The 23904-nt window shown below is 37.4% G+C and overlaps 5 protein-coding genes across 14 annotated transcripts; 3 read left to right on the forward strand and 2 right to left on the reverse strand.

The window, feature by feature from the left end:
* Nucleotides 1–145: 145 nt before the first annotated feature.
* LOC113768770 (putative pentatricopeptide repeat-containing protein At5g65820) lies at nt 146–5510 on the forward strand. Of its 3 annotated transcripts, none has more exons than XM_027313240.1 (3): nt 146–2484; nt 3154–3223; nt 5010–5510. In XM_027313240.1, exon 1 carries the CDS (start codon nt 459–461, stop codon nt 2415–2417), a length of 1959 nt encoding a protein of 652 aa, XP_027169041.1. In that variant the 5' UTR covers nt 146–458; the 3' UTR covers nt 2418–2484; nt 3154–3223; nt 5010–5510. The 3 variants fall into 3 exon arrangements, with proteins under 3 accessions (XP_027169041.1, XP_027169040.1, XP_027169042.1); XM_027313239.1 differs by lacking the exon at nt 5010–5510 and adding an exon at nt 4257–4276; XM_027313241.1 differs by lacking the exons at nt 3154–3223; nt 5010–5510 and adding an exon at nt 4257–4336.
* On the reverse strand, nt 3176–4807 carry LOC113768773 (60S ribosomal protein L19-2-like). The gene is made up of 2 exons (XM_027313249.1): nt 4331–4807; nt 3176–4019 (listed from the first exon to the last, which is right to left on the reverse strand). The coding sequence occupies exons 1-2, from the start codon at nt 4440–4442 to the stop codon at nt 3604–3606; spliced, it is 528 nt and encodes a 175-aa protein (XP_027169050.1). The 5' UTR covers nt 4443–4807; the 3' UTR covers nt 3176–3603.
* A 415-nt stretch (nt 5511–5925) lies between the features above and the next one.
* On the forward strand, nt 5926–8635 carry LOC113768771 (aldose 1-epimerase). The gene is made up of 5 exons (XM_027313243.1): nt 5926–6134; nt 6276–6325; nt 6537–6663; nt 7641–7745; nt 7821–8635. The coding sequence occupies exons 1-5, from the start codon at nt 6032–6034 to the stop codon at nt 8441–8443; spliced, it is 1008 nt and encodes a 335-aa protein (XP_027169044.1). The 5' UTR covers nt 5926–6031; the 3' UTR covers nt 8444–8635.
* A 458-nt stretch (nt 8636–9093) lies between these two features.
* Nucleotides 9094–13407, reverse strand: LOC113768772 (Down syndrome critical region protein 3 homolog). Of its 7 annotated transcripts, none has more exons than XM_027313246.1 (12): nt 13155–13407; nt 12952–13044; nt 12766–12830; nt 12279–12333; nt 12030–12119; nt 11861–11945; nt 11678–11773; nt 10771–10955; nt 10604–10692; nt 9792–9891; nt 9659–9714; nt 9396–9517 (listed from the first exon to the last, which is right to left on the reverse strand). In XM_027313246.1, exons 1-11 carry the CDS (start codon nt 13203–13205, stop codon nt 9670–9672), a joined length of 954 nt encoding a protein of 317 aa, XP_027169047.1. In that variant the 5' UTR covers nt 13206–13407; the 3' UTR covers nt 9396–9517; nt 9659–9669. The 7 variants fall into 7 exon arrangements, 5 of the variants coding, with proteins under 5 accessions (XP_027169046.1, XP_027169047.1, XP_027169049.1 ...); XM_027313247.1 differs by having other exon boundaries at nt 9408–9486; XM_027313245.1 differs by lacking the exon at nt 9792–9891 and having other exon boundaries at nt 9094–9486.
* A 5270-nt stretch (nt 13408–18677) lies between these two features.
* LOC113768168 (ERAD-associated E3 ubiquitin-protein ligase component HRD3A) lies at nt 18678–23183 on the forward strand. Of its 2 annotated transcripts, XM_027312426.1 has the most exons (7): nt 18678–19330; nt 19758–20249; nt 20654–20869; nt 21366–21689; nt 21954–22196; nt 22287–22540; nt 22873–23183. In XM_027312426.1, the coding sequence occupies exons 1-6, from the start codon at nt 18725–18727 to the stop codon at nt 22503–22505; spliced, it is 2100 nt and encodes a 699-aa protein (XP_027168227.1). In that variant the 5' UTR covers nt 18678–18724; the 3' UTR covers nt 22506–22540; nt 22873–23183. The 2 variants fall into 2 exon arrangements, with proteins under 2 accessions (XP_027168227.1, XP_027168226.1); XM_027312425.1 differs by lacking the exon at nt 22873–23183 and having other exon boundaries at nt 22287–22822.
* The last annotated feature ends 721 nt before the right edge of the window (nt 23184–23904 follow it).

Below are 23904 nucleotides of genomic sequence, written 5' to 3' on the forward strand. Positions count from 1 at the left end.
TGATCTCTTGAAAAAACAAAATGAGAAAAAAAAAAAAGAAAGAAGAAAGAAGAAAACTTATTGACCGTATTCACTGAGTGGACCGGCTTTTATTTCGTATTTTCGGTCACTTGAGTCTTGAGTGGCCCAGTACTGAGGGCATTCAGGCCCAAATTGCCATTCACTTCCACTCACTTCATCTTGATGCCCGAAATCAGTCTTCAGCAGAATTGATTGCAGCTCCAATTCTTCTTCCAGCAAAACTCAATAATCAGAAATCAAAGCAGAAGCAGGGGTGTCCATCAAAATGCTGCAGAATCTGTTTTGGATAATTACGTTCCTTCATCCATGTCTAAAGTGCCATTAGAACACCCTGTCCAGGCGCATAGCACCACAAAGGTTTAGATTTCCCATTTTTGTTTTACATGATTTAAGATTTTTGGGTTTGTGGAAATTTTCTGGTTTTATCCAAATAAAGAATGCAGAGAGCTAGTTCAAAGAAATTCCTAGCTCTCTGCAGAAAATGGCCGTTACCCCTTTTCTCATTTCATGAACCATCAAAAAGTCGTCATTTTTCTACCTATTCCCATCTGGGTTCAGCCCAAAACTCGGTAAAATCCAGTTCTTGGAAAGAAAGTGGAAGGGTTTCGAGTGAAGCAATAAAAGGGCATGACTTAATTCGCCTCAGTTCTGAACCAGAAAGCTCAATGGACAGTAAAAGGCATGATGAATTTTCTGCTGATGTTGAAAAGATTTATAGAATTTTGAGAAAATTTCATACTAGAGCCCCGAAATTGGAACTTGCCTTGAAAGAATCAGGCGTTGTTGTAAGATCAGGATTGACCGAAAGAGTTTTGAACCGTTGTGGTGATGCTGGAAACTTAGGATATAGTTTCTTTGTGTGGGCGTCGAAACAGCCGGGCTATAGGCATAGTTATGATGTGTATAAGGCAATGATCAGGATTATGGGGAAAATGAGACAATTTGGAGCTGTTTGGGCTCTTATTGAGGAGATGAGGAAGGAGAATCCTCAGCTGTTATCGCCTGAGATGTTTGTTGTTCTGATGCGGAGATTTGCCTCTGCAAAGCTGGTCAAGAAAGCTATTGAAGTTTTGGATGAGATGCCAAAATACGGGTGTGAACCAGATGAGTATGTTTTTGGATGTTTGTTGGATGCTTTGTGCAAGAATGGCAGTGTTAAAGAAGCTGCATTGCTTTTCGACGATATGAGGATGAGATTTAAGCCAACAATTAAGCATTTTACTTCACTGTTATATGGTTGGTGTAGGGAAGGGAAGCTTATGGAGGCAAAACATGTATTGGGGAAAATGAAGGAAGCAGGGTTTGAACCTGACATTGTGGTCTACAACAATTTGCTTAATGGATATGCAGTGGCTGGGAAAATGGTAGATGCATTTGATCTATTGCAAGAGATGAAGAGGAAGGGTTGTGAACCCAACGCAACATCATTTACTGTTGTGATTCAGGCCCTTTGTGCTCAGGAAAAGATGGATGAAGCAATCCGAATCTTAAGCGATATGGAAAGGAGTGGGTGTGAGGCTGATGTGGTGACATATACTACTATGATAAGTGGATTTTGTAAGTGGGGTAAGATAAATAAGGGGTATGAGCTTTTGGATGGCATGATACAGAAGGGGCTCACTCCTACTCAGACTACGTATTTGCACATCATGTTGGCTCATGAGAAGAAGGAAGAGCTGGAGGAGTGTATGCAACTTGTGGAAGAGATGCAGAAGATTGGTTTAGTTCCTGACGTCAGCATTTACAATACTTTAATCCGATTGTCTTGCAAGTTGGGGGAGATTAAAGAATGTATTAGATTTTGGAATCAGATTGAAGTGAATGGGATAAGTCCAGGGGTTGACTCTTTTGTCATTATGATAAATGGCTTAGTGGAGCAAGGGTGTCTGGTGGAAGCATGTAATTACTTTAAAGATATGATCTTGAGAGGTCTGCTGTCTGCTCCTCAATATGGTACCCTTAAGGATCTATTAAATTCTTTGCTTAGAGCTGATAAGGTTGAAATGGCTAAAGATGTCTGGAGTTGCATTATGACTAAAGGATGTGAACTCAACACATATGCGTGGACAATTTGGATTCATGCACTCTTCTCAAAGGGGCATGTGAAGGAAGCTTGTTCGTACTGTTTGGATATGATGGATAGTGGCGTGATGCCTCAGCCAGACACCTTTGCCAAGCTAATGCGTGGTTTGAGGAAGCTGTACAACAGGCAACTTGCTGCTGAAATCACAGAGAAGGTGAGGAAAATGGCTGCTGAGAGACAGATGACCTTTAAGATGTATAAACGGCGTGGTGAAAGAGACTTAAAAGAGAAAGCTAAGGCAAAAAAGGATGGGAGAAAAAGGCGAGCTCGTCGACGTCGGTGGGGCAAGGCCCATAATGAAGCTAGCATTTAGTGATATAAGTTTAATAAGGGGCATACTACAGATTCGATATGCTTGAGCTGTAGCATCAAATATCCAAGTAAGTCCTCTTTTGCATAGCTTGTCCATCTGTAATCAATGTTGGTTGCATTAATCACAGCTAGGAATGGCCGCCTGATTTTTTTTTAGAATCTGATAATGTTCATCATGGTTTTAAGCTCTCGACTTCTGAGAATTTTTGAGTTAATCTTTAGTTGGGCTCTTCTGGCCTGACGTTGACGGGCTAACTCTGGAATCAACCCTTAAAAATGTTCATTAAGGGCTAGGCTAATTCAAGATACCTCAACATTTAAACTTACTCTACATTACCATGTAAGAATTTTGCATGTTCTCCTACTAGATATTAGAAGTGCTTATGGTTTTATGGTTCTTGTGCTGATATATTATGGTAAAGATCCTCCTTTCAGATTTGAATGTGTCTTTTCATGAGCTATTTACTTCTTTTTAGTGCAGTGCAGTCCACTAGCATTTAGGTGTATTGTCTTTATTGTCATTCTGTGTAGCTTGCTTCTCATGTCTTGTGTTTGATTCTCTTTGCTTTTATTCCAGTCCTATAACTCATATGATTTTACACATCCAGAATTTTCAAAATGGTCGTGCCTTCAGGCTCCTTTAGAAGGGCATTGGTGAATATATTGCATGCAAGTCAAAATAGATCTCTATAGGCATATGACATCCTGAAAGTGTATTACATACATCTATCATGCAGGTGCAAGCATCGAAATCAGAGTCCATGGAATAGCATCGTACTGTTCTTTGATGCAACAATAGAATGAGAGGTATTATTACCTTGAAAAGCATGTGTTTTGTTGTGACAGCATTTTCTTTATCTCTGTGTGTGTGCCTGTGCAGTTTGCATACGTGTGTTCTCTTTCTCTGTGTTCTTAGATTTCTTGACTGGCAAATTACTTGGCAATATTGTTGAACCTGTAAACTTTTTGTCAATATTAAGTGTTGTCAATCCATGTGTACGGTCCATAATATTCTTATTAGTATATGTACCAATTTGTCCATCAGCTTTGTAACAAGAAGAGGAATACAGAGTCAAATGATTTGAATGAAACAAAGAAGAACTTAAGGCCTGAAGTTTCATTAATGCAATTAACATGATTTTATTTATGACAATGATGATGGTTCCATTGCTATCACTCTCTTTATCTCATTGTTTCTGGTCCATAGCAGCAGTTTTGCTGTGGGCTTTCCTGGCTCTTAACTGATTGTACAGTGAAGTTTCTCTGATTTTCTTGACCTTGAACTTGTGGATGTTCTCCATTAATACACGCTTATTCTTGAATTCATTTCCTTTGACTTTCAAGTACATGTCATGATATATGTGCCGATCGATTCTGTTGCATTCCCGGTACCTCTGTAGAAGGCGCCTTAATATCCTTGTCCTCCTCATCCATAGTACTTTTGTCGCAAGCCTTGCTTCACGTGTTCCCTTCCTCTTTCCATATCCTGTGTGCCTACCTTCTCTTTTTGCTTCCTTTCCTTCTCTAGCACGTGATCTTGAATGTACTTTTCTAGGCCTTTTGATAATAAAACCATCTTTTATGAGCATTCTTATAACCATCCCTGCAAACAAATAGAATCCTTTTAGTAAAATATAATTTAGCAAACTGACGGACATACGTAGCACTCATCCAGTTCAAAATGTTAGGAAGATATGAAGAAGTTAATTCAAAGCATAGTAGCTTCAATATCACAATTCTATTATCGGTATACCACAACTCCTCGATTCTCTATCCCAGTACTATAAGGCTCTGATTGTATAATGATCTGTAAGTTCATTTTGGAATACTATAACTGCAGATTACTGGGCAAGTGTGCGCTTGATTTTCTTGGAGAGTTGAATGAAGACATAGAGAGAGCATAGGATGACATACTAGAATTGGCAGTGGAGATGTCATTGGTCTCATTAGGGTCAAGCCAGACCTTTCCTCTTCCACACTTGAGAATGCTGGCTGCTAGCCTCTTCTGCAGCCTCAGCGACACCATTTCTGCCGGTTGATTGAAAATCTTTTGCTGCTCCTGTATGTTTGTTGTTGCCAAGATCAGGGGCTATACAAAAGTAGATGAATGCTGTGGCTGAGGATATAATAAGCTTGTTTGCTGCTGGTTCTATGTAAAATCTTTTGACTTGAATAAAAGCTTGCTGAGTATTCCTAGTTCTGTTATGATGGTTGTTCTTCTTTCGACCTTTATATAGATGTCAGAAAAGTGTACGTGCTAATGTAAGTTTTAGGGGGTTAGGCATTTGGTGAAGCAAGCATCAAAGAATTGAACCACAATTGTTCTTGCTAGTTTTTCTTGGAAGCCAAGGAGGAATTTAATATTCTCCGGAGGATTTTTCAAATAAATTTGGTAGAATTCTTTAATGTTCTTTTTCTTGGGGCCAAAGGCATTGGAGGGCTTGAAAATGAGTAATCTAGATGGATGGGCATGATTCAGAAGACTGTTTCCGTACTGCAGTTCTTTAATGTTCTTTTCTAGTGATGTTTGCTTGACTGCATGAGCTTGCAGTCCATGGGCTACTACTAATGATGTGAGGTTGGCATTTGGCAGGCTCGGCCTAGCTAATGGCAAAGCCCAAAGTTGCACTCATATCATATCAAAATTGGGCTCTACTAGGCAAGTCATCAAAGTTGGGCTGTAGGCAGGATCCAGCCACGCCCTTCCCCTGCGGTGGCATTGTGCATTTCCTCCCCATCCTGCAGGCGGGTTCAAGCCTCCTTGGGGGTTCGGCCACTGCCTTTCTCCGCTCCGTGGTGGCATCATGGACTTGCTCCTCCACCGAGCTGGTAGAGGGTCGGGATCGAAGCCTCCTCCGTGGCTATAGCTTACTTGCCTCCTGCTATACTCACGACTGTACTTCAGTGGTTGCACGCATTTCTTCCACCTTTCTCTCCACCCGGTACTACTCCTGGTGATCGATCACAAGAGCCCTCCAACTCCTCCGGCTTTGGAGGGTTCTATTAACAATTCAACCTTTCTTGAAAGGCATGCGTAATCCTTAAATTGTACTTGCCCACCGAAAAAAGAAAAACAAGCAAATAATCATCACCTTGCCTTCGTAAATTTGTTCACTTTTTGTCTCAAATATTTTTATATTTTTTATAAATATATTTTTCAATTATCTTTTTATATCACATATATTATATTACATGTTTACAACATATTTTTTCTCAAAAATTTTAAAAAATAGCAATTTAAATTGGCTCTAAATTCTTGAGGATTTGACCTATTGATTTTTGTTTTTATCAAGTAATTAGAGTTTTTACTAGCTGTCTCACATTTAAATGTACAACTTGTTCGGTATGTTTGATGATTCTGAAAGACCGAAAACATCCTTAATCGATTGTACCAAAATAAATAAATAAGGAAAATGGATAACTATCCGTAACGCACGTAATCTTTATCCGAGATTAGTACGAGAATAATGACGTCATTAAGACAACGGAACCCGATTCTTCTGCACTTTTATAAACACGTACTACTACGTCTGCAATTGTCACCCACCGTACGCACTTAGAAGTCATCCAATCTCAACTGGACAACTCAATTCATCTTCATCAGAAGCAGCTGAAATGGCAGAACCAAAGCTCTTTGAACTCAACAATGGCACCATCCAACTCAAGGTCTCCAATCTTGGCTGTACCATCACCTCATTGTCTGTCCCTGATAAAAATGGTACTTCTAGTGATGGTACCTTTTCTTTTCTTTTTTAGTTTTCTACTTATTTTAGCTGTTTTGATCGAATCCAATTATTTTGATCAATTTGACTCTGTTACTAATGCTGTGGGTCTTTTTCTTTATAATGGATTTGTGAAGGAAAATTGGGCGATGTTGTTCTTGGATTTGACGCACTTGAGCCGTATCTGGTGAGTTTCTAGCTGTTATTATTTGCTAATTTGTGCTTCAAACGCTTCTGTGGCTTTTCTTGGTATTGGATTTTGATCAGAATTTGGTCTAGGGATTTGTTGGTTTTAGGTGAATTGGAAGGACCCTTTTGGTTTTTGTTTTGGTTGGTTTGTTCAGTTTTGATCGCAGGTAACTGGGATTTTGATTATTCTATGTCTGTGCATGCTTCAGAAAGGAGCTGCACCTTATTTTGGCTGCATTGTTGGCCGGGTTGCAAACAGGATTAAAGATGCCAAATTTACACTCGATGGTGCTCACTACTCCTTGCCCATCAACAAGCCTCCAAACAGTCTCCATGGTAACAACACAATCACTTCTTGTTGAAATCTTTATCCATTAGTATGACTCTGATAGAGGAACACCGGATCTTATGATTGCTGAACTAGAGGAAATTGTGTTTTAAAACTATATTCATGAAATGGAAGTTTTACTTTCAAAGAGTATATTGCCCCCTTCGGCCTCCAAACTCGCTGTCTGTTTCAACGATCGAGATGCCATGATATGAGTTGTGACTGCACATATTGTTTTACTACATTGGAACTTTTTCGTTGATTGAGTCTGCATGGTTTGCTTGCGAGGACTTAGAAGATACTGATGATATGAATGGGAGTCAGAAACATCAAATCTTTTCAGCATATTGCTGTGAAACACATGCATCAGTTTTGATGGCTTTTACCTGTTTAGACTTTTGTACTTTACAGCAAATCATGTGGATGACTGTGGCTCTTTTGAGGGGATCATGCTTCAGCTCAATTCTCTACTCATATCTATCCTTCATTCTACCTCATTTAAATGTAATAGTAACTACCGCGACTGTTCTCAAAATTTACTGATGGACTTCTTTTCTGGATTTCACCTTTGCCATAGTCAGCAACGAATTCAGTAGCTGCAAATGATAATTGGCTCCTGAAGTATTACGTTGTTTCTTATCTTTGGGTAGTCCAACAGTTGTCCTTATGACCTGTAAGCTTTTTTCTCCTGTGTAGTACTCTTAAAAATGGATTTGTGATTTTGAGCTGTTAGATGCATAGGGCATAACTGCTCCTTGTGATAGAAATTTCACAATTTCTGCTGCATGAGTGAAATTTGCAATTATCCGCTTCATGTCTCATTTTTTTTTTCTTTGTACTTGTTTGGACATTTTGATCATTTTTAAGCCTCTGCTTTTATCTATAGATCTCATGATTCATCCTCACATTCCCAGTGTTTGATTTACATATTATTGTATCAAGAATATGATCAGTTTACCTCTATTTTTTTTGTCAATTTTTCAAGGTGGGCATAAGGGATATGACAAGGTTGTGTGGGAAGTAGTGGAACACAAGCAAGGCAATAAACCATCAATCACATTCAAATACTATAGCCGTGATGGGGAGGAAGGTACTCTCTCTCTCTCTCTCTCTCATATGGTGGATGCAAAGCTGCAAGTAATTCTTCTTTTTCTCTTGGAAATAGGTTATCCAGGGGAATTAGCTGTAACTGCAACTTACACACTCACCTCAGCAACAACATTGAGGCTAGACATGGAAGCTGTGCCTCAAAACAAACCAACCCCAGTGAGTTTAGCTCAACATACCTATTGGAACTTAGGAGGCCACAACTCAGGAAACGTTCTTGATCATACTATTCAGATATTGGCAAAGCATGTTACTCCTGTGGATCAGAATACAATCCCAACAGGAGAAATCATGCCGGTTAAAGATACTCCTTTTGACTTCACCACTGAGCAGAAAATTGGTAGTCGTATCCACGAGGTTGGCATAGGCTATGACCACAACTATGTGCTTGATTGTGAAGATGAGCAATGGGGGCTGAAGCATGCGGTGAAATTGAAGGATCCAGTGAGTTCAAGAGTTCTGAACTTATGGACAAATGCTCCTGGTATGCAGTTTTATACAGCCAACTACGTACATGGAATTGTTGGTAAAGGAGGTGCTCAGTATGACAAACATTCTGGGGTTTGTTTGGAAACACAGGGATTTCCGAATGCGATCAATCAACCAGATTTCCCTTCTATTGTTGTTCGACCGGGAGAGAAGTATGAACACAGCATGCTGTTTGAGTTTTCAGTTGAGTAAAGATGTTGAAGAAATTTAGAGAAGCAAATGCTAATAATAAAGTCCGACTTTGTATGCAAAAGATGATTGTTTTACCTTTAATCAGAACTTCGATGAATATACATCTTGAAGTGTGAACTGCATTATGGATGATTTTATGGGCCTTGTTAACATGTATCTAATTATCTATGCATCTTTTCTTTCCGCCTCAAATGTTTTATTCTGTTTGTTTTTGGTCTGCATCTTCGTCAATGTTTGATTTATGCATGATGACTCCCCCAGCTACCCCAACCTCGACGGATGTGGCTGAGTCTAGTGTATGGTTGAGCTCTCGCTATCTTGATGGGTTCTTTTCTTCAAAGACAAACACATGAAGGATCTGATATTGTGAAGGGTGATGTTGCATGAAGAAAATTAAATCTGGCATTGATCAATCTAAGAAAAATAAATCATTTTTGGGAAGTGGTGACACATACATCATTGTGTCATTTTATATTGTGGAATCTGTACATTTGCGTCTCGTGTGAAGTCCTCCTCGGATTGATTTAGCCTGATTCTTCCCTTTTTTTCTACCAGGGTCACGTATCTTAGGCTCCATGGCAAGTTAAAATTGATTCCTTTGCTTGAAGTTTCAAGCCAAGCCAATGCTCCAGAAAGAACTCCCGAAGGGATGAAAGATAAAAAGGTTTTAAGTTTATTAATATCCAAGACTCTAGTACATAAGTTAAATTTGGAATTCCAACTAAAAACTCGTTATAAACTGTACCCCGATAGCTAACAGCAATACAAGAAGCTGATTCTATAATACATATTTACAAATCTTCCAGAAACAGCTGAACAGGAACTGAAAGAGATAAAGCATCATATTTGAAGACTTTCCGGCCATTGTACTGTGCTCTTGCTACATGGTCGTAGATCTGGCATCTCAGAGATCCTAATCAATGAATATGGGTCATTTCAACTAGGTCAAAAAGTAGTTACATGAACAAACTTTTTGAACCAATTGACAGCTCGAGTTGGAGATATTCTTCTCTTCCAAGTTGTTGCAAGAACATATTGACATACTGCCAAGCGTTGCTCATAAGGTGTAAATGGCTATACCCGAAGCACAAAAGGAGTCCGAATATAGAGAATCAGAGCCGATAGTACAGATTTGCTGATCACACTACTGAAAACTGAAACTAAGTACAACTACTTAAAGATTACAGTGACAATGCCAAAGAATTAGAGAGTTACCTCCAATCATCTTACTTTTTGCGCACCAGTTCCAGAGGCACACTTTCCATAGCCATCTAAATCCCAATGACAATTTTGTTTAGATACGTACAGCAGGAAGGTCCAAGTACAAAATTAGACAAATTATGCTTACATATGATCTGGGAGTTTTTGGATCATATTTTGGATGTTTCTTGGTTTGCTCTGATTTAAAAGTAATGACGATGGTAGTTTTGAACTCTATTGAGAATGGACTGCACCCAAACAATTCGTAAGTGGAAATTCTTCAACTGCTCAATCGTATGGAACATCAACAATACAAATAGATAAATCAAAAGCACATCGCTCCAAAGAAGACTGAAAAGTATGAATGCCCCCCCCGCTCTGATGTGTGATTTTATATTACTTAAAAAAAATCCCATAAGAAGATTTCAATTACCTTATCCTACATTTGCAGTACTAATGTGAACTTAACCAACAGATTTATACCAAAAACTAAAGTAATACATCCAACTGAATAAGAATATAATTGAGAATCCAACCTAATAAATAAAAGGTTTTGTCACATTACAATGAGGAATCTAAACCTGACCAAAGGCTTGTAACTATATTCTGACAAACTTGAAGCAGATAAACATCTTTAAGACTAAGTTTTCCAATCAGATTGAAGGTAGCCCCAATATGTGGCTAGAACTGTGGCCTGTCAGCTTCCTCTGTCAGTTATACATACTGACAACTGATCTAAACTAATTATACTAAATGATTGTGACCAAAACATTTGAATGAGCACCTACTCATAATCCTGTCTTACCTCTGTGAAAGTAAACAATAATATGAATGCTTTTTTTCAAAGCTAAAGCAGGTAAGCACTCATATGGCCTAGTTTACAATACCCAGTGTTTCAGAAACTTTTGTGTTAACAGAAAAAGAAGTCAAAACAACATCTACATCTAATCATATACGCACCCTGCGAAAATTGTTGGACAAGTCAAAAGGCGTGGAAGAATGACATATATGGGTAAGGTCAAGCCACGACAGACATCTCCATCTGCTATCTGATGCAAGATTCTGGCAGAAAATCAATGAAACGATGCAAATAGAGATTCTGAAGTTCAACAAAGGAAGGTTCTTGCCTGTGTTGTCTGAATAGAAGTGGTTTCAGTTGCTATTTTGTCGCCAATCAAAATTGACTCCACGCGAAATAAGTGGATGTCAATTGATTGAATAGGGATTCCAGATGCTTCAACTGTTAACTCACCAATAAGTGGATCTAAGACCGAACACTGAGAACATACTTTGCCACTTATCCTGAAACCACCTGCAATAGTAATTCCATAGTTTATTAAAGCAAAGAAATCAATTTTAATCTTACAATAAGCAATTCTGATACTACTAGACATTAAAAATTATAGAAAGATGGATGAAAAAGAGGAAAGCCTTCAAAGATGTGGTGTCAACCACGTCAAATTCTATCCAATTTGCAACTCCAGACATCTCTAGAATAGGATACTCTCAAGCTTACATCATACAGAGATAGGAATGCATTCTTCTACCTTTTGGAGTTGCTACATATACTTGCAGCAAATATATTGTCAGGACACGAACGAAAACCTCTATGATCTCTCCAAGATAGAAAATACCTAGCTTCTTTGGCTACGTTACAATCCTCAATTGTCTCTGCCCACTTTTATTTGTGAATCAATAATCAACAATGTCTTATGATCAAAATTGTGGATCTTTTAGAAGTTATACCAGAAAGCCTTTCCTGCATAAAGGAAATTATAAAGAAAAGAGGAACAGATGATGCATCTCTGTGTGTGTGTGTGTGTGTCCATAAAAGTGCCCCAGGATGTTGTTCTGAAAACACCAAAATATAATGAAACATGAAATGACTAAATTTTACGTCAAAATGCAAATATTGTACACAAAGCTCTAAGTTGACATCAAGAACTAATTACTTTCTAATTTTGACAATTGACTTCAAATAGAAATCTAAAATTGAAAACCAAAAGTGTGGAAGGCAGGAGAACGGAGAATAACCTGATTTCAGCTCAGGAAGTAAAGGGTGTTTTTGAGTGTCCTGAGTGATGTAAAAGAACACCATTTCAGGAGATATAGGCTCCTGTGGAAGACTGTCTGAAAAGTAGGAGAGACAATGGAGCAAGCTTAGTGATATTTTGTGGAAAAGACTATAAAAGACCACATAGACATTTGAAGCCACACCTTTTTCACTTTCAATTATGAATTCCACTGCAGTGGACAAAGATTTATGAAGGTACCCTCTTGCAACTTCTGCAGTTACCAGATACTATGATGGAATTCAGTAGACACCAAACAATATGAATAATCAAATGAATATTAAATTTAAAGCTGCCAAGAAGTAAGTGCATACCTGAATACTAATATCGGTTCCATGAAAAGTTTCATAAAATTTCTCCATATCGTCTTTTCCTCTTTCTTTCAGGATCACAGAAAATGGTATCTAAAATAGCAGGGTAAAGAAAAAAGATTCAACTTATTATTTCCTAACACATAATTCTGCATACTGCTTAGACAAGTAGACAAAAAATTCGCAGTTGATACCAAGATGCAAAAATCAAGAATGAGCAAACAAACCCTTGGGAGTGCACAAAAAACATACCTCTGTGACACCTGAAGCAATCCTTCCAGAAGGCTGGACTGTAATAGTCCTATTCCTGATATGGAAAACAGATATTATGGCATTAAAAAAATGCAATGAACAAGGACCACCAATAACAAGATTGGTTTATCAACATTCATTAAAAGCTCAGCATACATAGTTCTAAGGGAAACATAAACCGGTAAACATTTTGAATCTACGGATTTAGGAGGCTCAATATTGTTAATTCTGTGTCAAATGTCCAATCTTTATTCGAGGAAATGATAATTATATCACAAGAAACATGAATTATCACAAGAAACATGAAAGGACAGCCTTGATACAACCCTTCCAACACGTGAAACTAGAAAATCAACTGAAATGCAGACAAAATTTCCTTAAGCCATATTATCAATCTTAAGCTGTGAATAAGAGTATTGAGTAATTAACGAGCTTCAATTACTGAAAACGATTAATGAAACAAGGAAAGAGCTGAGGGATTTCGTACACAATGGGGATAGGCTTGACGACACCGTAGAAGGACTCAATCACCCCAGCTGTTCCTCCACGAACCTACAAAACTTAAATTTTTTTTCTTTTTGAGATTTAAAATGCGGCAATAGGAATGTATTAAAAATATCAACTGGAGTTTAAGAAGCAGAAGAAGAAAAAGAGAAGAGGGGACGAGAATTGCCTGCAAGTTGACAGAGCCATTGATAGTGAGGCGAATTCCTTGGTGGGAGATGGAAGATGACAGGTTTGCTATGATTTTGCCTTCCAGAGATTCCTACAAGTCATAATAGAGTTCAACTCAAAAAGAAAAATAAATTTGTTGATTAAATGGGCATTCAAAAAGAGATTTTTTTCCAGTTGTGAGTGACACTGTTTATTGCATACATTGGGCCGGTAGATGCGATTTGATCGGGAAAGTTTAATCTCAATTGACATCGCCACCAGCCGCCACCGCCAACAACTTCTGCTCGAACTCGACGACCCTCTTCGCCGGGCAGCTGGCGCTTTGCTTCTAACTACCTTCGGGAATTACGAGGAATTAGGGCCGCGACAGTTGGTCGGTTTTTTCAGTTGTTTTTGGCTCGGGGGCTTCCAGTAAACGAATCGCCCGTTCTGATCGAGTTCAACGCTCGCACTGCTTAAGTTGTTGGAGCTTGGTAAATTTTTACTTTCTCAAAGCTTATCATTGGTGTTAATTAGTAACCTCTGACAACAGTTTTCAAAAAAAAAAAAAAAAAAACTAATACTAGAATAACAATTGGGGTGCAGATTGATTGATTTACAAAACTTTTAATTAGCTATTTCCGTTTTTGTCAATATCACTTAGCACCTTGAACTTCTAAGTATTTCAGTATTTCACCGACCTCCTCCAATTTAACCTTTTCTTTTCGGTAACATATTCAGCTACTAGGAGAAAAAGTGAGGTTAACAAAATCAATTAAATGGGGAGAAAATATTTTCATTTCAATATTTCCTTTTTTGTTCATACACTTTTCTCCTTTGATACTTGCTAATTCATCTCTAAAATTCATATATTGGGATGGATAATAGTTTTACAAACTTAGGAACTATTGTGTAAAAGTTTTATTCAAATGCAACAAAATTTAGTAGTAACAACTATCATATGCATCACTCTTTCCATTAGAAACGCTGCTTATACTGCTAGACCTACGTATAATTGGAGTTAGAAGTGAAAGAATTTGAAACACTAATGAATAAATTTTGAAAATTCAAAATTAATCATCAAAGAAACAAGCATGTCCAGCTTAACTTTAAGAACGGAGTCATATAATTCACCAACATTCGAGAATGAAATAATGACTTTAATTACAGGTTACATTAGAAATTTTCTTTAAACGGAAAGCAAATAATAAAATAAGCCTACTTTTGCTATGGGGAATGTATACTTCTTCGAGTAACGTGAATATGATGAAATAACTAAAATGAATAGCATGAACAAATGTGTTTGGTAGAAACGTCAAAAAATCTAACGAGTATGGACTATTTAGTAGCCACACAACCAAGGATGTTAAGAAGTTGAACACATTCAACATTTTTCAGCGCTCTATATGAGGGTTGCTTTGATGGCGATGATATGTCTAACTGAGGTGGCAAAATGGGTGATTTGGGCGGGTTTGGGTTGGATAAAATGAGTAATGGGTATAAGTGAGCCAACCTATTTATATCCATTTAATTAGATGGGTATAAATGGGTAAGTCAAAAAATGAGTTGGGTAACTCAATTATCCATTTATAATCCATTTATTCTAATTTTTTACAAACTCATATAAATTCATTTTGCAAACTAAATTATCAATTTATACCATTTTACACCCATCATTAATTTTAAATATTTACTTATTATGCCAAATAAGTCTAATTATCAATTTTTTTTTTCATCCGCGTGCTATGTCGCAAAATTACATATTATTTAATAATTGAACAATGAGAATCTAAAAATTTGGACTAAATAATATGAAAGTTAACATAAAAATTTAATCCAAAACTTTGAACCCCTAGTATTTTTTCGTGTATAAATTTAAAATTTCATTTTGAAAAGGTAAGAAAGGAGACTAAAATTTGTCATAAATTAGTGATGCTAAACAATGATCAAATTAATAAATTACGAGGAAATAAAGCGATAAGACAAAATCAACAAATAAATATAATAAATAAAACAAAATTAGTTAACATAAAAAATAGTTAAAAATCCTGATAAGGATTAGCAATCACTTCATTTAGCATACAAACAAAGATAAATTTTCAATAAATAGAAATAACTGATAGAACAGTGAAAGGTTACATGGCCAAAACTTCTTGCCAACCTTCAGTACCAAAATAAACAATAGCTACTTGAATTCCCACAACTAGCTACTCTATCAAGATACTTAACAAGCACAAGCTTCGTACAACTGCATAGCATAGCATAAAACTCCTCCAGCTCATTGTTGGAATCCGCCAACATAAAGGTTAGTAAGTTTAGCAACTAAAGGTGCAAAGTCAATACTCAGTCTTTCTCTATCTTCTTCATCTTCAGAAGCTGAAATCAAAAGTAAAGTTCAATAAGTGACTAAAAAAGTAAAATACAAGATCATGTGCACAAAAAGGTTAAGTATAACATACCTGTTACTCCATTTGAAAGATGACGCCATAAGTTGCTTGTTCCGGTTGTTCCACCACATGCATAATCACGCTTGCACCATTTACATTGTGCTCTTTGTGAACCATCTGGTTCAACATACAATATATCAAATTCCTTCCAAATCAATGACGTGAGTTGTCTCGAACGCTTTGAAGAACCTTGGATCAACTCATCTGTATTGGTAGGCTCATGGCTTGTATAAGAACATAGTTCCTGAATGTGCTCTGACAACTCATCTGTTGGATCATGAAGGGATATCATTTCTGTTATCTATACTACCAACTTTGTACACCTCATCTGATGTTTTCCTATCTAAGACTCTCAGCCTTACATATAACTTGTCCTACCCTGCCCTCTCAGACTTAATTGTGCTGACTGCACTTGCCAGTTTCAATGACTTGATAGCCAAGCCCAAGTTTCAACAACTTCCAATTTTCAGCACTTTAAAAAGTTCCTTGCCACTTTGGTTTTTTAGCTTTTTGACTCTTTCTAATGGGAGAACCTTACAACAGTGATGCTGCTGCATTCAATGCATCAGTATCAGCATCCTGACAAGGTTGCTAGAACCAATTTAAGCCTGATCATGCAAACAAAATCAGCATCTTTCCATTTTCCAGATAACTAGGCACAAATATAACCATGTCATAACAACAAAGACTGAGTAATACACAAGACACAAGCCACAAAATTCCATTCCACATTGTAGCTCAAACTCTAGCACTACAACATTATCGAGAACCTAAAACATATCCAAGCCAAATATACCCTTTACAAGGATATGGGTAGATTATGACATATGCCACTGTTCACATAAACCAAATTACATAGAAAAAGAGGATTTCATGTGTATATGATCCACCTTTTTATGTGTTATGTGTGGCTTAATTGACATGAAGCAAATTTATACTAGAAACTTTCCCCTAAACAATGCATCAGATTGAACCTAAAATACTACTGTCAATGATATTATATACGAGATATTATGCTTTTCTATCATGTTAATTTTCTATGCTTTTCTATCCCGTTTCCAACAACATTTTTATTAAAAAAAAAAAAAATTACATGCCCAATAACAAGATACCTGTTATAGGAAAAATTTAAAGAATATGCTACTTAACAAGATTCCTGTTATAGAAAAAGAACATGGCTGGATCCTTAGACCTCAGTTTAGCGTCGTGTAAATTTTGAAAAACTATGGCCAACCAATCTTGTCCTCGTCATTGCAGATTTTGTAGCCTTCAAGAAATTGTTACCAGTAGTGCTGAACAATTTTTTTACGAATAGACTAAAAAGAAATTACTAGGCACTGGAAGTTTTCCAAATTTACAATTATTGGGAACAATAATAACAAACAGCTTCACAGATTGCAAGGAGACGAATGCATACAAGTAAAACTTTCCCAGTAGAGTTGTCATAGAACCAGCAAAATTAAGATCCTATTCAAATACTACTACAGCCAATAAGTATGCATCCCACCACAAATTTAAGCAGGAAAGCCTTACTTGTAGACTCCACAATGCTACAGATACCACCAACTGCATCCGGGGTGCAGTATCTGCAGCATATGCTCTGTCTCTCTCCTCCCATGTCCAAATACTATGCCAACAATTCCATCCAAACAAAATTGAAGATTGATTCTAATTTTCTTGTACCTCAAGCTCCCAAAGCTTTTCAACTTTTCTCACAATATTTAGATTCCTGTGAACATTAAGCAAAGAAATGCAATGGTATCAAATGAAGGGAAAAAAACTAGAGCTAAAAAATATAAGTGGCGTTTCCAGGATCTAATGGCATTAGAAAGTTATCCATCAATCAGCTCAGGAATCGGACATGGAAGGGGCAAAAACCTTCTATTAAGCAGAGACGGGGAGAAGGGAGAGGGGAATCAAACACTGGAGGAAGAGGGGGGGGAAGCAGTGGGCTTGCTAGTGGGGAGGAGAAGAAGATTGACGGTGAAAACTGAAAATAGAAAGAAGTTTGGGAATGTAAGTTAAATGGGTTACCCAATTATACCAATTTATTAAATGGGTATAATTGGGTAAATGTACCCATATTCAGTTATTAATGGACGGATATGGGTAAAATTAATTAAATGATTTTATTTGACACCTCTATGTCTAAGTATGCTGCATCTCAAGGATTCAATCGCATTCATATAGATTCCCCAAATCTAGTAAAAATTACTACCTTCAAAATAAAAAGTTATTTTACAGGTTTATATATACAATCAACTCGATAAATGCTTACGATAGATTGTTACTAAAGAATTACTTTTAAATTTACTAGATATTTGGCGATTGTATATTCAAGTCCAAAATTGTGATAATTGTGATAATTATAAATCTATCAACCATTTACGTAAACAATTTATGAGTTTTTTAAAATTTAACTTGATCATATGAAAGTTCTATTTAACAGATTAATTTAGAATACTATTAATGGTTTATCCATGTTTGTAACTCTCAAAGTTTTCGCATATGTAATCTTTGATATTTTTCTCCATGCTAATTCTATTAATGGTTTCTATAGAAGTAAAAAAGGTTAACTATTAGGCCATTTTGCCGTACAAATAGTTGTTTTACATTCCTATTAATTTCTCTCCCGCCCTTCTTGTGATTTCTAATGCCTAACATACTTCCCCTTGAAATATTGAAGAGTTCAAACATGAGTTGATAATTTTGATGAACACAATCTCAACACTGAAACATAGTACTATATATATAAAAATTTGGCGTAATGGCTCTAGTTATTATTAAAGTCGACCTTAAACAATCATTTATGCATATTAACGTAGTCGTGAATAGATTACAAGGGATTTTTTGTTTTTCAAACTTATCAACTCAAACACGAGTAGAGTTTAAAACTTAACTCATACAAAATCTTTAATAACTCAAACACGAGTAGAGTTTAAAACTTAACTCATACAAAATCTTTAATTGAACTTAATTTGATTAGTGGACAAATCAATTTTGAAGTGTTATTGAATTGAAAGAGCAAAATTCTAGTATTGCAAAGAAAATAGTAGTATGAGAAAAAAAAAACATACATAAAAAAGATATTGAAAAAGCTTTGATCCTTGACCATGTGGCCATGAGATTTAATAAAAAGTTAAATACCCAAGCGACAAAGTAATGCGGAAAAGAAAAAGTTTTATCTTGGATTACTTGGCAGTCTCTGACTGGTAGAGTCCAGCAACCTTGACGTGGCATAGCAAACATATAATTACAAAATCCCAAATTTCTCCTCTTCCCTCTGCCAAAACAAAATTCGACGGAGAAAGAACGAAACTCGATAGTAATTCCAGTGATCAGACCATGAGAAACCGAAATCAGAAAAGAAAATTCATCCGATTGAGCTACGTTCTCCTGCTTCTGGGGCTCTTTCCAACCTCTACAAAAGCCCGTCCATTTGTCCTTGTCCTTTCCCAAGACGACCTCAACATCAAAGACCCGGTTACCGACGGAGTCTCTGATTCCGACCCAACCGACTCCGACTTCGACGACTTCATCGATTCCGATGCCAAACCCGATTACGAGCTCGACCCGGGCTCATGGAGCCCCATATTTGAGCCCAGCACCAACAATTCTCCGTACTTTAATTCCTCCTCCTCCTCCCCAGATGAAGATGTAGAAAATAATAATGGCGAAAATTTTGATTTAATTTATTATTTAGGGGTGAAGAAGATGGTGACGGCGGCGAGAAGAGGCGATGAGAGGGGTATGGCGGAGGCAGCGATGGAGATCGAAACGGCTGCGGCGGCGGGCCACTCGCACTCGCAGTCGGTGATGGGGTTTTTGTATGGAATGGGGATTATGAGAGAGAGGAGTAAAGCTAAGGCCTTTTTACATCATTATTTTGCTGCTGAGGGTGGGAATATGCAGTCCAAGATGGCTCTTGCTTATACTTATTACCGCCAAGATGTAAGCTTTTTAGCTCGATTTATATAAATTTGTCATCTTTTTGGGGTATTTATGATTTATACTTGAAGTAGCTTAGTGGCAACTAAAGATAAATAATTAAATAAAGACTTGCTTGAAATTTGATGTTTTGAAGTTATTTTCAAGTAGGGATAGTGGAAATTTTGCTGTTTATAGAACTGAATATCGGGGAACATTTGATGATGTAGTAGTAACTCAAATAATCAGAATATAGGAGTTTTTATAATGCCCTGTTCAATGCTTTCTTCTCTCAGTCCTATCTTTTACTAAATGCAGCACTAGGTTTAACAAGTTACTGTCAGTGAACGGAGTTGAGCTGTTGTATTTAATCTCGGTTAATGTAAGCTTTTGTTAAATGCTTCTGCCTGGCCAATCCCTGAAAATGTGATCATCATGTCTTTGATTACAGATGCATGAGAAAGCAGTTCAACTCTATGCTGAACTGGCGGAAATTGCTGTAAATAGTTTCCTGATTTCAAAGGATTCACCTGTCATCGAACTGGTTAGGATTCATAGTGGAGCTGAGGAAAATAAGGAGGCACTGAGAAAGTCTCGAGGAGAGGAGGATGAGGACTTCCAGATTTTGGAGTACCAGGCACAGAAAGGAAATGCTGGTGCTATGTACAAAATTGGAATATTTTATTACTTTGGATTGAGGGGAGTCAGACGTGATCATGCAAAGGCATTAGCATGGTTCTTGAAGGCTGTGGAGAAGGGTGAGCCGAGATCAATGGAACTACTTGGGGAGATATATGCAAGAGGTGCTGGAGTTGAAAGGAACTACACTAAAGCACTGGAATGGTTAACACTTGCTTCCAAGCAACAGCTTTATTCAGCATACAATGGAATGGGCTATTTATATGTTAAGGGGTATGGAGTGGAGAAGAAGAACTATACAAAGGTAAAAGTTGATGCTATTTCCTCTCCTTCCCCCACCCCCTTTTCTGCTCCTTGTTCTGACAGACAAGTTAGATTGGTCTTTATATAACCTAGCTACCTATTTTAGCTCTGGTTAGGAGTTAAAATTTTAGTTTGAGTACATAGGTATAAGAGCCAAGCATGAGAACATGCTTTTGCTCTGTGAGGATGGCATCAAGAGTATGGCTGGGAACTTTACATTGTTTTCTCATGTCTTAGGTTTCAAGCTGATGATGGCATATTGTTTTTGGCAAGTTCTCAGAGTTTTTGAACTTTTATTGTAATTGATGATCATCTCTAAGTCACATCATCTAAAACTCGTGTATGGGTCCTGTAGGTTCATCTTTGCTGCCTAACATGAGCTGAAAACTTCTTTCTTTGTCACAGGCTAAAGAATACTTTGAGAAGGCTGCTGAGAATGAGGAAGCTGGTGGGTTTTACAACCTTGGCGTCGTGTACCTAAAGGGCATTGGTGTGAAGAGGGATTTGCGGCAAGCATGTAACTACTTTATACCGGCTGCCAATGCAGGTCAACCAAAGGCATTTTACCAATTGGCAAAGATGTTCCAAACTGGTGTTGGCTTTAAGAAAAATCTCCCCATGGTAAATCATCCATTGTCCTATACATTTCTTAATGTCCTTTAAAAAATATACTATATATTAGCTGTTTATGAATGAAATCCTTGTTCATTTGCCAAAGTGATATAGTGGCCTGCATTGTATATAACTGTGCTTTTGGTTCATTTTTCTGTAGATGATATTTCAAATTCGTTACTAGTAAACTGGTGTTTGTGCTTGTTCATAAGTGGATTTTTTGACAGTGCTATTCTATTTAGCCTACTCCTAGTATCCTTTCACTCTGCCATTGCATCAACTATCATCTATAAGCTTAGATCATGTAGAAATTCCACCTATTGTTGCTTAATTGGTATGAGATAATTTTGATCATCTGTGGATTATTGGGCTACATAGAGCGAAGTTATAACTGGTATTATGCTTTATTTTTCTTACTGTATTGCCTTTTAACTCTGAATAGACTATATAGTATCTAAAAGATTAAAAATCTCATCTGGTTATATTTTGGTCTGCCTGTTTCTAGGCAACAGCTCTATACAAGTTAGTTGCAGAACGTGGACCTTGGAGTTCCATGTCCAGATGGGCACTAGAATCGTATCTAAAAGGTGATGTAGGCAAGGCATTCCTCTTATATTCAAGGATGGCAGAGTTAGGGTATGAGGTAGCACAAAGTAATGCTGCTTGGATTCTTGACAAATATGGTGAAAATAGCCTGTGTCTGGGAGAATCTGGAATCTGCAGAGAATCAGAGAGGCATCTAAGATCTCATGCTTTGTGGTGGCAAGCTTCTGAGCAGGGCAATGAGCATGCTGCTTTGCTGATAGGGGATGCATATTATTATGGCCGGGTAGGTTTATTACATCCAGCTGGCAGGATGGCTAGTTTTGGTCCTAGATTCTGTCCTCCCAAAGTCCAATATATATTCTGATTTTTATTCTCTAGACTAGGTTTATGGCTTCGTGTATTATAGTTGAGAGAAATGAGATAGATTTCGGTTTTATTTGGTGGGAGAAAAAGAAGGGGGGGGGGGGTAAGTGGAAAGGAGGAAAGTAGCTTTTGCACTTGAATAGATTATACAGACCTCAAAAGTTTTCTCGTTTTTCTTTTACAGGGGACAGAGCGAGATTATGATCGTGCAGCGGAGGCTTATATGCATGCCAAGTCGCAGTCAAATGCTCAAGCTATGTTCAACCTGGGTTATATGCATGAGCATGGCCAAGGACTGCCGTTTGATCTTCACCTTGCCAAGCGATATTATGATCAAGCATTGGAAATTGATCCTGCTGCAAAGTTGCCTGTGACTCTAGCCCTAGCAAGCTTGTGGTTGCGAAAGAACTATGCTAACAGTTTCATGGTAATATTATCTTCTCTCTTGATAGTCTCTCAACTCCTAATTCTTGTTTTGTGTTTCTAAGTTTGACTGCTACTTGCCTTTATGTTCCAGGTTGAGTTCATTGATTCACTGCCCGAATTGTACCCAAAGATGGAAGCGTGGGTCGAGGATATGATTATGGAGGAAGGAAATGCAACTATTTTAACTCTTTTTGCATGCCTCCTAACCGTCCTCTACCTTAGGGAGCGACAGCGCAGACATGCTGTTGTTGCAGGTGGAGGGATGGCTCCTCAGCAACCTTTTGAGCAAGCTGTGCTTGCGGGTCGTTGAACATACGGAGGATAAGATTGACACTACATGACGAGGTGAGATACATGTCGGATGTTGTATAGAATTTTCATTTTTCTTAGTTTGACCAAAGATAACTGAGGGGCATTAGACAAGGTAGGGTAAGAAGGAATACCATTTGCCAGTCATGTCAAGCTTGTAAGTACCAACAGATTTTGCAAGTTGTAGATTTTTTGAGTGGAAAATCTGTCGTTCAAGTTTATTACGTTACATTTTATGAAATTCATTCGTATTCGAGAGGCCAAAGCTTTGTAAGAAAGTCCTGAAACATTTTATGGTGAAAATTTTAGCTTCATGAAGATTCTTCTTCTGTTGATATACTTTTATATTCTTCCCGATTCCCGTGCAGCATGCGGACTTTTGCAGACATTTGAGGAACCTGCAAATGTTGGCAAAATTAGACTTGGTTGCCGAAGGAAAATAAACCGTGGTAAAGACAAATATGCGTGGATCAGAAAAACCTGTGCTCAAAATGTTTATTACTATTAGTGAAGGAAGATAAATTGTGGTAAAGACAAGCTACGGAGGAGCCAGTAAAGATTTTGAGATTCTGAGCACTGGTGGTTGTGGTTAAAAACAAATCAAGATTCAAGTAAAATTTTCTCGACACATTTATTGATGACAAAGGAAAATAAACCGTGGTAAAAACAAGATGCACTCGGACCAGAGATATGATAGAAAACCCCGGTTCAAAATATTTTAGGCCGCGTCAATTAAGGCATCAATGAAGTTGTTTCATTTTTTTTTTTAATAACGAACAGAAATGGTACTTTTATATATTAACACTCGATAATATAAGAGTTAATTATAAAAAAGGGCAACTGCACTCATATCTTTCCTTACTATATCCATTAGCTATATTGGGAACGTATTGTCCCATTCTATGTCATGTATTAGCTTGATTGCATATTGAACTAGTATATGGCTACACATATTTCCTGATCTATACACAAAAGAAAAGTTACACTGTTCAAATTCTTCCTTCATCTCCTCAATATTCTCTAGGACTGTTGCAATGCTAATGTCTTGAACATTGCTTGCATTGATTTGGTCCACCACAGATTTACAGTTTGATTGGACTTCTATCTTAGTCCATCCTGCATCTTCGGCCATCATAAGCGCAGCTCTTACTGTCAGACCTTCTTCCTCGATAGGTTTTCCCCCATGAAAACCCAAGGGAAGGCACTTATCTCTCCTCCAAGTTGTTCTAAATGAGCACGGAGATGATTAAAGAAAACAAGGATAGTAGTATATGAAACTAAACTTTTAGATATTATCCCTTTTGAATTGTTTTATTTTTAAGCAAGGAAATGTGAAATTTAAGAAGCAGAGGAGGAGATGAAATTTAAAAAGTATGAAAGAGCAAAGAGAATTTGAACTC

This window comes from Coffea eugenioides, chromosome 4 (genome assembly GCF_003713205.1).
Source record: "Coffea eugenioides isolate CCC68of chromosome 4, Ceug_1.0, whole genome shotgun sequence".
In the NCBI taxonomy this organism is placed as follows: Eukaryota; Viridiplantae; Streptophyta; class Magnoliopsida; order Gentianales; family Rubiaceae; genus Coffea; species Coffea eugenioides.

Bases quoted from the DNA above. Each gene is read 5' to 3' on its own strand.
- LOC113768771 (XM_027313243.1), top strand. From the start codon at position 6,032: ATGGCAGAACCAAAGCTCTTTGAACTCAACAATGGCACCATCCAACTC. The intron at 6,664-7,640 runs GTAACAACACAA...CAATTTTTCAAG, and splicing joins GCCTCCAAACAGTCTCCATG to GTGGGCATAAGGGATATGAC. The intron at 7,746-7,820 runs GTACTCTCTCTC...TCTTGGAAATAG, and splicing joins TAGCCGTGATGGGGAGGAAG to GTTATCCAGGGGAATTAGCT.
- LOC113768773 (XM_027313249.1), bottom strand. From the start codon at position 4,442: ATGGTGTCGCTGAGGCTGCAGAAGAGGCTAGCAGCCAGCATTCTCAAG. The intron at 4,020-4,330 runs GTATGTCATCCT...ATTTGTTTGCAG, and splicing joins CATCTCCACTGCCAATTCTA to GGATGGTTATAAGAATGCTC.
- LOC113768168 (XM_027312426.1), top strand. From the start codon at position 18,725: ATGAGAAACCGAAATCAGAAAAGAAAATTCATCCGATTGAGCTACGTT. The intron at 21,690-21,953 runs GTAGGTTTATTA...TTTCTTTTACAG, and splicing joins ATGCATATTATTATGGCCGG to GGGACAGAGCGAGATTATGA. The intron at 22,197-22,286 runs GTAATATTATCT...TTTATGTTCCAG, and splicing joins ACTATGCTAACAGTTTCATG to GTTGAGTTCATTGATTCACT.
- LOC113768772 (XM_027313245.1), bottom strand. From the start codon at position 13,205: ATGTCAATTGAGATTAAACTTTCCCGATCAAATCGCATCTACCGGCCC. The intron at 11,946-12,029 runs GTATGCACTTAC...ATTCCATCATAG, and splicing joins GAACCGATATTAGTATTCAG to TATCTGGTAACTGCAGAAGT. The intron at 9,715-10,603 runs GTGCGTATATGA...ATTGGGATTTAG, and splicing joins TGTCCAACAATTTTCGCAGG to ATGGCTATGGAAAGTGTGCC.
- LOC113768770 (XM_027313240.1), top strand. From the start codon at position 459: ATGCAGAGAGCTAGTTCAAAGAAATTCCTAGCTCTCTGCAGAAAATGG.